General features: G+C 44.4%; 1 protein-coding gene across 23 annotated transcripts in view; it reads right to left on the reverse strand.

Annotated features, from left to right (window-relative positions):
* BBX (BBX high mobility group box domain containing) overlaps positions 1-13,015 on the reverse strand; it is a 183,575-nt gene that overhangs the window by 55,178 nt on the left and 115,382 nt on the right. For all 23 annotated transcript variants that reach the window (XM_037907660.2, XM_037907740.2, XM_043538539.1 and 20 more), the window contains 2 exons: positions 4,790-4,870; positions 1,965-2,045 (listed from right to left, as the gene is read on the reverse strand). In XM_037907660.2, the coding sequence (XP_037763588.1) occupies positions 1,965-2,045; positions 4,790-4,870 (162 nt within the window). The remainder of the gene's footprint in view (positions 1-1,964; positions 2,046-4,789; positions 4,871-13,015) is intronic.

The raw sequence follows: 13,015 nt of genomic DNA on the forward strand, positions 1-13,015 counted from the left end.
ATAGCTGACAAGGGGATTTAGCTACACAACTCAATTGTGGTATTCACATTTATAGGAGTTGTGTATCCAAATCCTGGTGCTAGCTTCAAAAGTCTCATCCTAGAGTTGCCCAATCTGATTTATAACCATTCAAGAAAAACATTTAGTACATCTGGAAAGTCCTTCACAGCTACTGTACATTCATGCTATTGTGTGTCCTGCCAGGATACTGCTATTCAGACATTTTCTGGCCCCTTAATGGTTACCTGTAAACTACTGTTTTACACTTAGATCTCTTATCAGTAATGATGTGTCCTGAATGTCCATCATAGCCAGGCAATACGTAATTATCTTAAAGCTTAACACAAAGGAAGACACAGGGCTGGAGAAGAAAGGGTGATGAGTAGGGAATACGGGGGTTCCTGGAGTCCATAATGCACCTGTGCAGGACCATGTACAACGCCAGTGCTTATGCCCAATGAACAGAAACTACGAACACCTAGCTCCACAAGCAATACTAGACTCCCCAAAGTAGACTGGAAGGAGGTATTATTAAATACATTCAACATATTCCTACAGCTGAGGGAATTCTGTTACAATTATCCATAGGTCACCATAATGTACACATTCAAGTACAGGTGGCAGGAAAAAAAAAAAAAAAAAAAAGCTTTAGCCGCATGTTCAAGGTATTTTTGGATACGTCGTCTAACGTGCATTATTTACTGATCCACTGTGGCATTATGTGCCCTTGTAACTCTTGAGATTCGCTTGCTCTGCATCTCTCTATTTGTAAGGTGTATGCTTCCTGCCTGCAGAGGCGGATGTCATTCTGCAAGCTGCTGCAGCTCCTTACAAAGGGAGGCGCACACTGCCACTTTGGATCATCCTCTGTTTGTTGATTCCCTTGATCTAAAATAAGAAGCCCTTTGGAATGAAAGTCTGTAGCTGTTCTTCGATATGGAAAGACACATAATATCCCTGACTTCACGGCTTGTGTGTATGTGGGGTTCTGGTGCATTATGTACGGTGTGTCTGAATAGGAAACCTACCTCTTCCTGGATCACTGGTTACTACGCCAATATTCTTCCCCAGCAGAAGGCTCAAATCAATTCTGTTATGGTGCTGAGAACTTACGGCTTGTTCCTTTTACTGCTATTGATGTGACCACCTGGTGTAACCCACATGTTTTATACTGCAGCATTTGAACTTGTTTCTCTTGTGGAGCAGGAGACAGGCAGTGGGGGTGGACGAGACATGAATCTTATCCAGATACTCTGTCTCTCTGCACAGGTGCAGAGAGCAGGGCAGGCCAGGGCAACTCAGGTAGAAGAATCCAGGAACTTCCAGAAGGGGTGGAGGACTTACCAGATATGCTCAGTAGCTATCCTGAGACTATAGGAAGTTTTTTCATTGTGATCACCGAACCTGACAGGTCATATCCTCCTCACGCTCTGAAAGCTGAGCCAATCAGAGTGGAAAGGGTGGGGGAAGATTACAGAGGAGTTAAAAACAGCCCTGTGGACTCAGCAGCTGATGGATACAGGACCAAAAGATGTGTCTGCTGTGAGGGCTGAGTCCCTTTCTCCTTGTGCCACTATGGATACGGGTCAGGGCTATTCTAGCTTTATTTACTGGGGAAGGATAATGTTTGGTCCACTGTGGTGTGTTTTGTGAGCCGAAACAGAGAGCTGGGAGGGAAGCATTTGTTACCCCTAGATGCTACAGAGCCCGCGGACCTCCATTTAGCTATTACCTAACTGCTCTAAACTGGGATTCTGTCTCAGTTAGAGAGAGAGAGAAAATGGAGCAACAAGCTTCAGCAAAGAGTTAAGCTGAGGTGCAGGAAGAAGGGGAGTGCACAGTTATACAGAATATTGCCTGTACAGCTCCATCCCCCCCTGCTACGCTTGCAAAGGCTGATCAGTCATAATTAACAATACCCTTTCCTCTCTCCCACTTTAAAAAAAATAGTTAAGTTGTTATACCTCCGCAAACTGAAACAGTGCCGACTCCTCAGTTTGTTTTGCAGCCGCTGGGGCATCAGGTTGTGATGGGCTCGAAGAGAGCTGGAGGGAAAAACAATTATTTTGTAGACAATCATCTCTAGCTTCAACATTCTACACGTCTTATACCAAATGTACGAAGACTCCCTGTATCCAAGACCATGCAGATAACTGTACTGTAAAGAGTACTTGGTTTTCCTAAGGGGCTAATAAAAGGTAATCCGTGAGGAGTACTTACATCAGTTTCACTATTAAAATCACCATGATTTTTAAAGAGCTTTTACTGCTTCACTGAATAGTCAAAATAGCAAAATAAAAAAGTAACATCACCTCATGTTTCAGAGTTCAGTGAAAGGGGTATTTCACTGCAGTATGCTGGCATTTACAAAGCACAATAAGCAACTTAGTTTGGAATGTGTATGGACGCAGACATGGTAACAGCTGCACAAAACCAAAGTGAGGCACTGGATAAACACCAGTAGCCATAAACGCTGTACTTTGTAATCGGAATTTCAGATTAACATTGGGTTTGTATAGCGATTTATTTTCTACCGCCACAGATGCCTGCAATGTAACCAGAAGCATGTTTTAATTTCCAAGGAAATTAAAACATGCCAATAAATAGGCATCTGAGGTGAAGCATATATGAGTAGCTTCCAACTTGCTCACCTTACAAAAGATGGATGTGCAGATGTGGCTGTGGATTGGCCCCCTACCCTGCCACTGGGTGAGGAAAAGCCAATGGGATTTAATGGGAGGTCACAGGGCCTCAGCATAACCATAACTACACCACCTAACAAAATGCTGCACAACGTCCCTCCTGCCCACAGCATTGCAAAATGAATGTGCAGTCAGTAGGTGAGCTGTGATTTCCCTTATATTACCAGGACTTACCAGGAAACCCCAAGCAAAAGGCCATTAAAAAAAGATGGAGTCGAGTGATTTTCGCTGTTTTGTAGGAATTGTGCAAATGCTACATTAGAAATATTGGATGATGAATATTTATTTATTATCCTCACCACCATGGACACTGGACTTTTAAGGTGGTGGTAAGTGATCTTATTACTGGCTGGAAAACTGAGTTTCCCCTCCCCTCAAGAGTGACGCCATTAGCTTTTAAGAATTCAATATTATACATTTTATTCTGGCTGTTATCTTTCCCGATACATAAAGGATCTGTCTATTCATGTGTTTCAGGAGTTCTGAGATCTTAGCTTGAAACCTTGGGTTTTGTGGGTTGAAGTTAAGATATGAGCATTCATTTACTTTGGGGGTGAAGGAAGAGATGGCAACATTATTAGCACTAGAAGACAGAAGGCTCAGATCCACAGCTGCTGTAAATTGGCAAAGCTTGATTATCTTCAGTGGAGCTAGAGTGATTTACACCAGCTAAGGATGTGGCCCTAGCGCTTCTGCTTAAACTGAATGTCTTTGCTTATGGGTTTAGATTAGCCCTTATGGTTTCCTCCCCCCTTTCCCCCTCCCCAAGAGCTGTACAGAACTTAGCCACACAACGTCCCCTACAGTTCTCAAGATTTCCACAGCTCACATATTTACATTTGTGTGTGATTTCATTCTTTACAATCATTTTAACAAATCAGAAAAAAAATGTATAAACTCAAATGAGCCACGGATGTTCAGTGAGGGCTGAGGTTCTTTGGGAACTGTGTACTATTAATAAAAGACATTTGCAGAATATAGCATCTACTGCAGATGTTCCAGTATATGCCGTGCATACCAAACAATAGCAGCTACAGAACTTTTGAACAGTTTGGTCCAACTGAATACTCAACCTAATAACCTTATATTGGTAGCTCACAAAAACAACAGATTAATCTCCAGGCATGCAAAAAGATACATTTTTAAAATAGTGCTTACAGAATATCAAAACTTAAATAAGAAAATTTCACCCTGCAACAAATCAATGAATGCACAAATACTTTGGTACTGGGCTACGATATATGCCAAGTTTAAGCCCAAATGGGAACTTTGTTGCCAAACTACAATATCCTGAAAATTGGCATTTCTAACAAACTCCAGGTGATCATTAACCTGAGACCCCTCCTGGCTGTTAGCAACAGAGAGCCCACTTTATTGACAGACTCTCAAAGGACTTAGACATGTTCAAGAAGTCAAGTGAAGTCATCCTCTGGTGTCAAACTGACATATGTGAAGCCAAAAGGAAGTGCTACTGGTATGTAATGAAAGGAGGCAAGGAAAGGGATATATAGTACAAAGTCTGCCTTCTTGGACAGCTGAGAATTCAGGACCTAATCCACACAAGACTTACTCTGTCCTCAGTGGGACTATTCACGAGTCTATAGTGACTGAAGCATATAAGACTTTGCAGGAATGGGCCCGGAGCGTTTTGTCAGCTCTGTGGCTGTAGAATAAAGGAAGACTGTGGAGCATCCTCAGGCTGTCAGAAGCAGTACAATCACTTTTGACTGAGTCAACTGCTAAAATGGTTACACTGGCTGCTATATAATTTAACTATACAGAACTCTATCAAAACCTTGGCTTGTAAGTAAAGAGTTTTGTCAGCTTAGGCCATCCCTGCACTACATCTAACAGCACTGTGTTTAGGGTTTCTCTCATGTGCTATATACACTTTTCTGCAGCTCAAGTCTGGCTTCCCCAACTGGTAATGGACCATTACCCATAAATAACAGGAATGTGGGGAGGGAAGCATGTGGTTGAAAACATTTGAGTAAAGGCTTGTCTCCTTCAGCTAAAGTGTTTGGGATTTCTTTAAAAAAAAAAAAAAATTTGTTGAAAAAATCATCCTGTTACTTTTGGAAACTCACCTCTGCAAACTGGAACAATGGTGACTTCCGACACGCTTCAGTAGAATTAGATGCATCAGACTGGCAAGTACTCGAGGAAACCTGAAACAGTGATGACGGAATAAAACATCAATGACGTGCCTACAAAGACAGCAGCAATAATTCGTAACAAGAAACACTGTGCAGCAGCAACAACAGTATTCAGAAGCAGGGTTGAACAGAAGATGGACAGGCTGATGTTTCATAATCCTGGGTACACAGAAGTGAATGGAATTAAAGGTGAGGTCAGTACTATAGCATCCTTTTTAATACACCTCACAATAGTTTAAACAGCAGTTAGGCCCAAAATACGACGTTTGGTTTTGATTTTAAACTTCACAAAAGGTTTTATGAAACCAAATATTAAAAGGACAGTCTCAAATTAAACATACATATGACTTTTGTTTGTCATGCTGTGGGGACTGCTACACCTCTTATTTGCAAATTCATTATGGAGAAAAAATTAGATTATTCCAAAAGCAAAAACACAACCCACACCATTTCAAAAACTGATTAAGTATGCTAAGTGACAAAAGTGTATTTACTTATAAGATTTTAAAAAAAAGCAACCAAGTACTTAAAAGCAAGAAAATGAGTAGTTAAAGGCCACCATAAATCTTGAATAGCTCGCATATAAAAATTTCATACCATGTTTTTGTTATGTGCTTAAGTGACTTAGGACCACTTAGGACTTCCACTGAAAGTCACTTAACACAAAACAAGGTAACAAAAATAGAACATTTAAAACACTATTCTGTGGGTCAGAATAAAGGCTATTGTGATTGAATATGCATTGCTCTGTACTTGATTTTAAAAAGCATATAAGTGACTTAGGAGAACAAGTCCTATTTAAAGGATATTAAGTTTGAAATATATTTATGAAATGTCAATTTTTTCAGGGTAAAGAGTTATAGCTACTGTCTCAGGAGACTTGTAGCTGCAGCTTAACAGAAGTGTGTAGCATTGCATGGTAAAATTATGTACATGGATCATTTGGAAGCTGATCAACAGCCAATCAAAATTGAGGAGGCTTTGTGGAACTGTGAGTATCGTGCGAGCACACACTCTCTCTCTCTATGATAGGATCTAGGGATCCTCCCTCATAGAATTTTTAAATGCCAGATGCAATTTCATCCATGAAGAAGATTTAAAGTATTTTAATGAAAGTATTTTATAAACAAACAAGACAATTTCCTGGGCATTTATCTTAAATTCTTCACCACAATAAAGTTGCCAATGCCAATTAGTAACAGATGCTGCACACAAAACATGGAGGGCCCCAAATGCCCTTCTTGATTTTCCAGATACAAATATTCTCCACCCTCCCATTTACTGGTTGATAATTTTTGAATTGGAGGTGAGGGGAGACTACTGGTTGTATTGTTCTATAATGGCATTTTAAATGTGTGAAAGGTGCCGAGACCCCTGAAGTGTGTTTTTTTGGGCTCATATTATGCATAAGCCGAAAAAATGACCCACCAGCAGCTTAAGTGGTGTGACTCTGGAGCTTTATGAGTGAAGGATGTACATTTGTGAGAACTCACGTGTCTGTCATCTATAAGCACGGGGATTCATTAAAACAACCAGGACTAGAAATGGCACCAGAACGTCTGGTTGTTCTTTTCAGAGATTGCTCCTGAAATCTACTCATTGCAGCCGAGGCACAGAGAGCAGTTATCACCAAAGAATTTGTGACTTGGGATTCTGATATCACCCTGCTGCCGATGATCTCCCTTGGCTCATTTAGCCTCCTATGTTCATGTATGGACTCCTTTTTCCCCGCAAGATGATCAATGAAATTCATTTGCCACAAGTGAATGAGATTCTACACAAACAGCCCCACAAGGCTACTTTGATACCCTCCTGCCACCTCGCCTTCTCAAAAAAGTTATCGCCCCCTAAACAAAACACCATTCCTGAGTGTTGTAATCTGTATTCCAACAGAATCTCACTAAATAGCAATTTTCTATTCTGCACAGTTACTTTTCACAGTTACTGCACAGTCTAGTATCAGTGGGTTCACCAAATACCTCACAGTACACTTGCTAGTATAAGACAGAGTATCATAAATAATTGGAACTCAATTATAATCATCACAGTGATTGAAAAAGGTACATTTGTGATGCACACGCCTTGCCGTTTCACTGAGTCAGTTAATTTCAGGCCATTGCATTGATGGGGAGTCTGCTAAGAGTAAAGGGTCCTCAGGATTTGTCCCTTACTTATTAAATTTATAAAATTCAGTCATCTGCCATGATGCCCCAGCCACTGGTGAAGTTCGGCTGTAATAAAGAACTGTGGAATATCAGTGTGAAAAAGTCTCCCAAGGGCTTAATTTTGCCTTTCAGGCAGAGCTCCACATGTAGGGCAGTGTGAAGCCCCCAGCAGAAGTTCTAGGAAGTCTCATGCCTCAGAACTCTGCTGGCCAGTTTGCAAGGGTGGGACGAGGGTCTGCTCCACACCTCCTTTCCCCAACCATGTGGGGGTGGTGAGCATGGCTAGCCCCATGCAGGACAAGGGCTGCATAAGTGCTCTGTTCCTGGAAGGGCATGCAAGGGGAGAGAAATGAAGAGGTTCCTTGTCACCCCACACTTATGCACACAGTGGTGCAGGAGGCCAGGCAGAATCTCTGGCCTGACGCTGTTTGTGCTACTCTACAAAAACACAATAATTGCTGAAAAGCAACTGTTGGAGGTTGTGGAATAACCGTGGTTGTAGACAATCACGCCCGAATTGATACTCATCTTGCAGGGTTGATTTAGGCATAATTAAAATCAACTAAAGTGATTAAAAACCAAGTCTGATTTTTTTCCCCTTGAAGTCCCCTAAGTTAAGAATGCGTTGTTTACAAAATTCTGTTAAATATTTCCCACCCCCAAACTCATTTAGTCCCAAGCCAAGAACAGCTTTTCCAAGTTCAAGTTCAGCTGCACAGCTATGAATTTGGAATTGCAGCAATGAAAGTAAGACCATTGCAAAGACTTACACGTGAGTAGCCCTGCTGAGTTCAGTGCTGAAGTACGTACTTACGTCTTTGGTCATGGCCTAGAATGGTCATAGTGATCACTAATGCCGCTATAAGTAGAAACCCTCTACTTTTGTTTGTTGCTTCTCTTTTGTCCACTCCAACTCGGTACCAGATTATCCTCAGCAACACACAACTGACACTGGACCATTACTCATGACTTAAACCCCAGGTAACATGGCCTTTAGTAGTTATCAATTGAGCCAAGCACTCAACATCCAGCCCCTATACAGCACAGTGCAGCTCTTCTACCTGAAGCAAAAGAGAAGCATCCTTATCCTTTACGCATATTCTCCCTTCTCCCCACATCTTTCCTCTTCCTAAAGTAAGAGAGAGAAATCAAGAAATTGCAGTGATTGGCACCCTATAAATAACTTAGACTGCTACAAAATTAGATTATGATAGGCTACATAGACTGAGGGCAGGGGGAATAATGAGAGAGCAAAATTGCAGCACTGCTGCTCAGAGGAACTTCTCTGAAATAACTCATTGATGCCACTAGGTGTTGCTATAAGTCTAACAAAAAATTCCACTAACAGGATATTATCTATGCGATGTCAGATTTGAAACAAGAGGAATTTCCCATGGAGACAAGCCAACATCTAAAATAGGAGCAGCCCAAGGTAATTTAGAAAAATGATTACCTACCTTTTTGTAACTGTTGTTCTTCAAGATGTGTTGCTCATGTCCATTCCATTGTAGGCGTGTGCACGTCCATGTGCACAGTCGTCGGAGATTTTTGCATTAGTGGTATCTGTAGGGCCGGCTGTGGCGTCCCCTTGAGTGGTATATTAGGTGCTGCCGGCCCTACACCCTCTCGGTTCCTTCTTGCCGGCAACTCTGACAGAGGGGTAGGAGGGCGGGTAATGGAACGTACATGAGCAACACATCTCGAAGAACAAAAGCTACGAAAAAGTAGGTAACCGTTTTTTTTCTTCAGGTGCTTGCTCATGTCGATTCCATTCTAGGTGACTCACAACCAGTATCCCCAGAGGTGGGATCAGAATTCTCAATCTAGTGGCTTGCAGTACTGCTCTACCGAAGCCAGCATCGTCCCGGACCTACTGGGTAAGTGCATAATGGGACGTGAATGGGTGGATGGACGACCAGGCGGCCACCCTACAGATTTCCTTGATAGGCACTTAGGCCAGGAAAGCTGTCAAAGAGGCTTGCGCCCTAAGTGGGGGGTGACAATCGCCAGAGGTGGCACCTTCACCTGATGATAGCAGCAGCAAATGCAGCAGTAATCAAAGAAGAAATTCTTTGAGCGGACACTGGATGAACCTTTCATCCTATCCGCCACTGTGACGAACAATTGCATCGACTTGCGAATGGCTTGGTCCCTTCAACATACAAGACTAGCGCCTTCCTGATGTCCAGGGAATGCAATCTAAGCTCCTCCTCCGACTTATGCAGCTTTGGAAAAAACACAGGCAAGTAGATGTCCTGCCCCGTATGAAACTGCGAGTCCACCTTGGGCAGGAAAGCTGGGCAGATGACTCTACTAGGGGCCGGGACCCCCTGCTGCTCCCAGGAGTCAGAGGTGGGTCCCTGGTCAGACTAGGGTGTCCGACCGCAGCGGTACCTCTGATCAGCTCCAGTGCAAGCACGTGGCCTGATGCAGGTCCTTTGCCCAAAGCCCCTTTTTCTGTAGTGCTGGTGGCCCGTCAACTTTGACCGCTTCTTAGGCATTCGGGAGGGGGAACGATGCCAGGTGGACTCTGGTGCCAGTGGTGCGTTGCGCGCCGATGCTGAAGTGCCGGGTGTGGAGTCCGACCGAGAGGACTCGGAGGTAGGGTGAAGCGCAGCCTCTTGAGGAAGGTCCTCAAGCGGATATCCTGCTCCTTCTGAGTTTGAGGGCAAAAGTTTTTTTTGCAGATCCTGCACTTATTCTTTCTGTGGGACTCCCCCAAACACTTTAAACAGCTCTCGTGGGGGTCACAAATGGGCATCGGCCAGCTGCAAGATGAACATGGCTTAAAGTCTGGGGAATGGGGCATGCCCCACTCTGAGGCCAAGTCCCAGCTGCGACTCTAACTCCTCAACTACTACTCTAACAGTTAATGGTCTAACTAAGTAGCTATCAACTAACAACAAAGGAGACAGAACTGCTAATGCTCTTGCGATGTACGACAAGGCACTCTCACCAACCGTCACGGGCAGTATGAAGGAACTGAGAGGCTGCAGGGTTGGCAGCACCTAATATACCAACGCATGAGCTCGGCACTCACGGGGGGTGCCACAACCAACCCTCTGGATACTGCGAAGGCAAAAATCTCCAACGACTTTTCACACCTAGAATGGAACTGAAATGAGCAAACACTTGAAGAACAAGTTCAATGGCTATTAGCCAGGATGAGTAGGGATGGTGTCCCTAGCCTCTGTTTGCCAGAAGCTGGGAATGGGCGACAGGGGATGGATCACTTGATGATTGCGTGTTCTGTTCATTCCCTCTGGGGCACCTGGCACAGGCCACTGTCGGAAGATAGGATACTGGGCTAGATGGAGCTTTGATCTGACCCAGTATGGCCATTCTTATGTTATAACTTTTCCCCTTTGTTTTAAGAGATGACAGAGGAGAAGTCTGCGTCAGCATTTAGCATAACTGATGCAATCCACCTGGGGGCCTACTGCAAGTTAATTAAACATCTTTTGTTGTGTCCACCTTTAAGTTCTCCTGTCCACCTGTCTAATAAGCTCAATGTTGTGTTTAGAATCTGTGTTGGTGAGCAAAATTGAATTTTCTTAACAGAGTGGAAAAGAGAGTGTAGTTGATTGAACAATTACGAAAACAGGGATGTAGGTGGCAGTATGATGAACACAGGGATGGTGGCAGAAAACTACAGAGCTACTGTGCAAATGCCACTGTTGATTACTCTTTTTCCCCTTCCTCTACTGATACATATACACGTTGTTCCCACCCATTCACAGCTTTTGCAACTATAAGTAACACTTGGTACCTCACTTAATGTAGATTTACCAAGGAAGTTAATGTATGTCAAATAATTTACTGAGGCTCGACAGATATGTATCATTATATCCCTGTTAATCCTCAAGAAACGTATGTTCTTACTAATAGAACTAGTGATCTCTCACTCCTTTACTTTAGATTTAATAAATAGCAAAATGAAGTATTTTAATCCATATTACTGTCTCAATAGCTACACTTGTTCCTAATCCCAGGGTCTGTTTTACCGTCTTGGGTGGGGTTTTCATACCATGGACCCTTGGCCAAACACACCAACAGTGATGATACTGCTATGCCTCGCGCTCGCCAGAGGATTCTGGGAAGGGTTAACTGAGATCATTCTTGTGAATACACCCCACGCTGAGCTCATGTTACATAATAGGAGATCTTCAGTTTGATTTCCACCTTTCAGCCCCCTGCTTCAGAAGCAGAGTCGAGCTGCTTGTGCTGGAGATGAAGTGCAAACGCCAGCATTTAAAAGAGTTTTGCAAAGGACAATTATCCAAATAACTGATCCCTGGGAGCTGCTAGGTTCCCAGTCAGGGGAAGGCTGCGTGCGCATTCTGGTGAAGTGCAGCACTCACACACCACGTTATAAATCTTAACTAATTGTCACAACAGCCTTGTAAGTGCATCTCTGGACTGTAATGACTTAGCAGGACTTCCTCTACAATTGATCTTCCTGGCTGCTGTGGGTCGCCCAGGCGCCTGGCAACAGAACCGAAAGCAAGAAGACTCTCTTTCCTGACAGGGACAGGAGCTTATGGGGGAGAGGGAGAAGAGGAGCCTGAGTGGGAGGGGAGACAGCGACAGGGAGGGAGAAGGGCAGCAGGCTACCTACTTGGGTCCGGGCCTCCCCCCGCAGCAGCAGCAGAGTTTGGGCGTGAGAGGATGCAGGGGGTTGGGGCACAGGATAGGGTGAGGCTGCCTCTGGGCGGCGCTTACCTGGGGGGCTCCCTAGAAGCAGCGACATCCCCCTCGCTCAGCTGCTAGGCGGAGGTATGTCCAGGCAGCTCTGTGCGCTGCCTCCACCTGCAGGCCCCGCCCCCACAGCTCCTATTGGCTGCAGTTCCCGGCCAATGGGAGCTGCGAAGCCAGTGCTCTGGGCAGAGGCAGTGTGCAGAGCTGCCTAGCCATGCCTCTGCCTAGTAGCTGAGTGAGAGGGATGTCACTGCTTACAGGGAGCGCCCCAGGTGAGCGCCGCCCAGAGCCCACCTCATTCTGTCCCATACCCCAACCCCTTGCATCCTCCCACACCCAAACTCTGCTGCTGGGGATGGGGGGTGGTGGCCTGAGACTGCCACAGAAGCGGTCAGTGCGCCTGGCGCAGGGGCTGTCTGAGCTGCCCGAGCCCGGCCGCTGCAGAAGTAACGGAGAGTCACAGAATCTGTGACTTCTGTCACAAAAACTCACAGCCTTACTCATTGGCAATGTGCACCTCACCATCTCCTTCTAGAGGCACTCCCACGTAGATAATAGCCTTCTACTCCTACCAGTTACTTTCTCAGCTCAAAATGATAGAGAGAAGGGTTGTGGATCTAAAGATCCCAGATCTGCTGGGCACCAAACTCCCTTAAACACTTTTCAAAATCTCAGCCACTCAGTTTTTCTGGCTGTCACACATTTAACCACATGATCCTTGAAGCAATCAGAATATGGAAGTGTGTAATGTTTGCTATTGGAAAGTGTCATTAAGTGTGGTTGCCTCTCCTCTGGGGCCAAATTCTGACACCCTCACTCTTGTTGAGTAGCACCTCTCTCCAAATGCACTTTACTGCTTTCAGAAGGACGGCACCTGAAGTAAGCCGGTATTCAACAGAAGCACAGGGCAGACTCTGGCCCACAGCAGTGGTTGGCAATGGTTAACAGACCACTTTACCCACTGAGCTCAGTGTGCATTTCTGAGAAGTAACAAGAACTTTTCCTCTACATTTCTTAGGGCCCTCATGGAAAGAGGAGAATCTCTAGATTTTTTTGGTTTCCCTACTGTGATGTACATGGATACCTTGTGTTCTGGTTTTACAGGAGACAGACTGCTCCTTTCACAAGTTGCCAACCTGAATTTGTGCTATGCGTACTTCAGTGAGTGTCCACTTAATGTTCTTAAATTGCTTCAATGTTTGCTTTATGACTTTACCTTTAGAAGACCTACAGTATTTTATGTGTGGCTACGCACATACAGGCATATCCATCTCCTTACTGGATCTTCCTCTGT

The sequence above is a fragment of the Chelonia mydas genome, chromosome 1 (genome assembly GCF_015237465.2).
Source record: "Chelonia mydas isolate rCheMyd1 chromosome 1, rCheMyd1.pri.v2, whole genome shotgun sequence".
Lineage (NCBI taxonomy): Eukaryota > Metazoa > Chordata > Testudines > Cheloniidae > Chelonia > Chelonia mydas.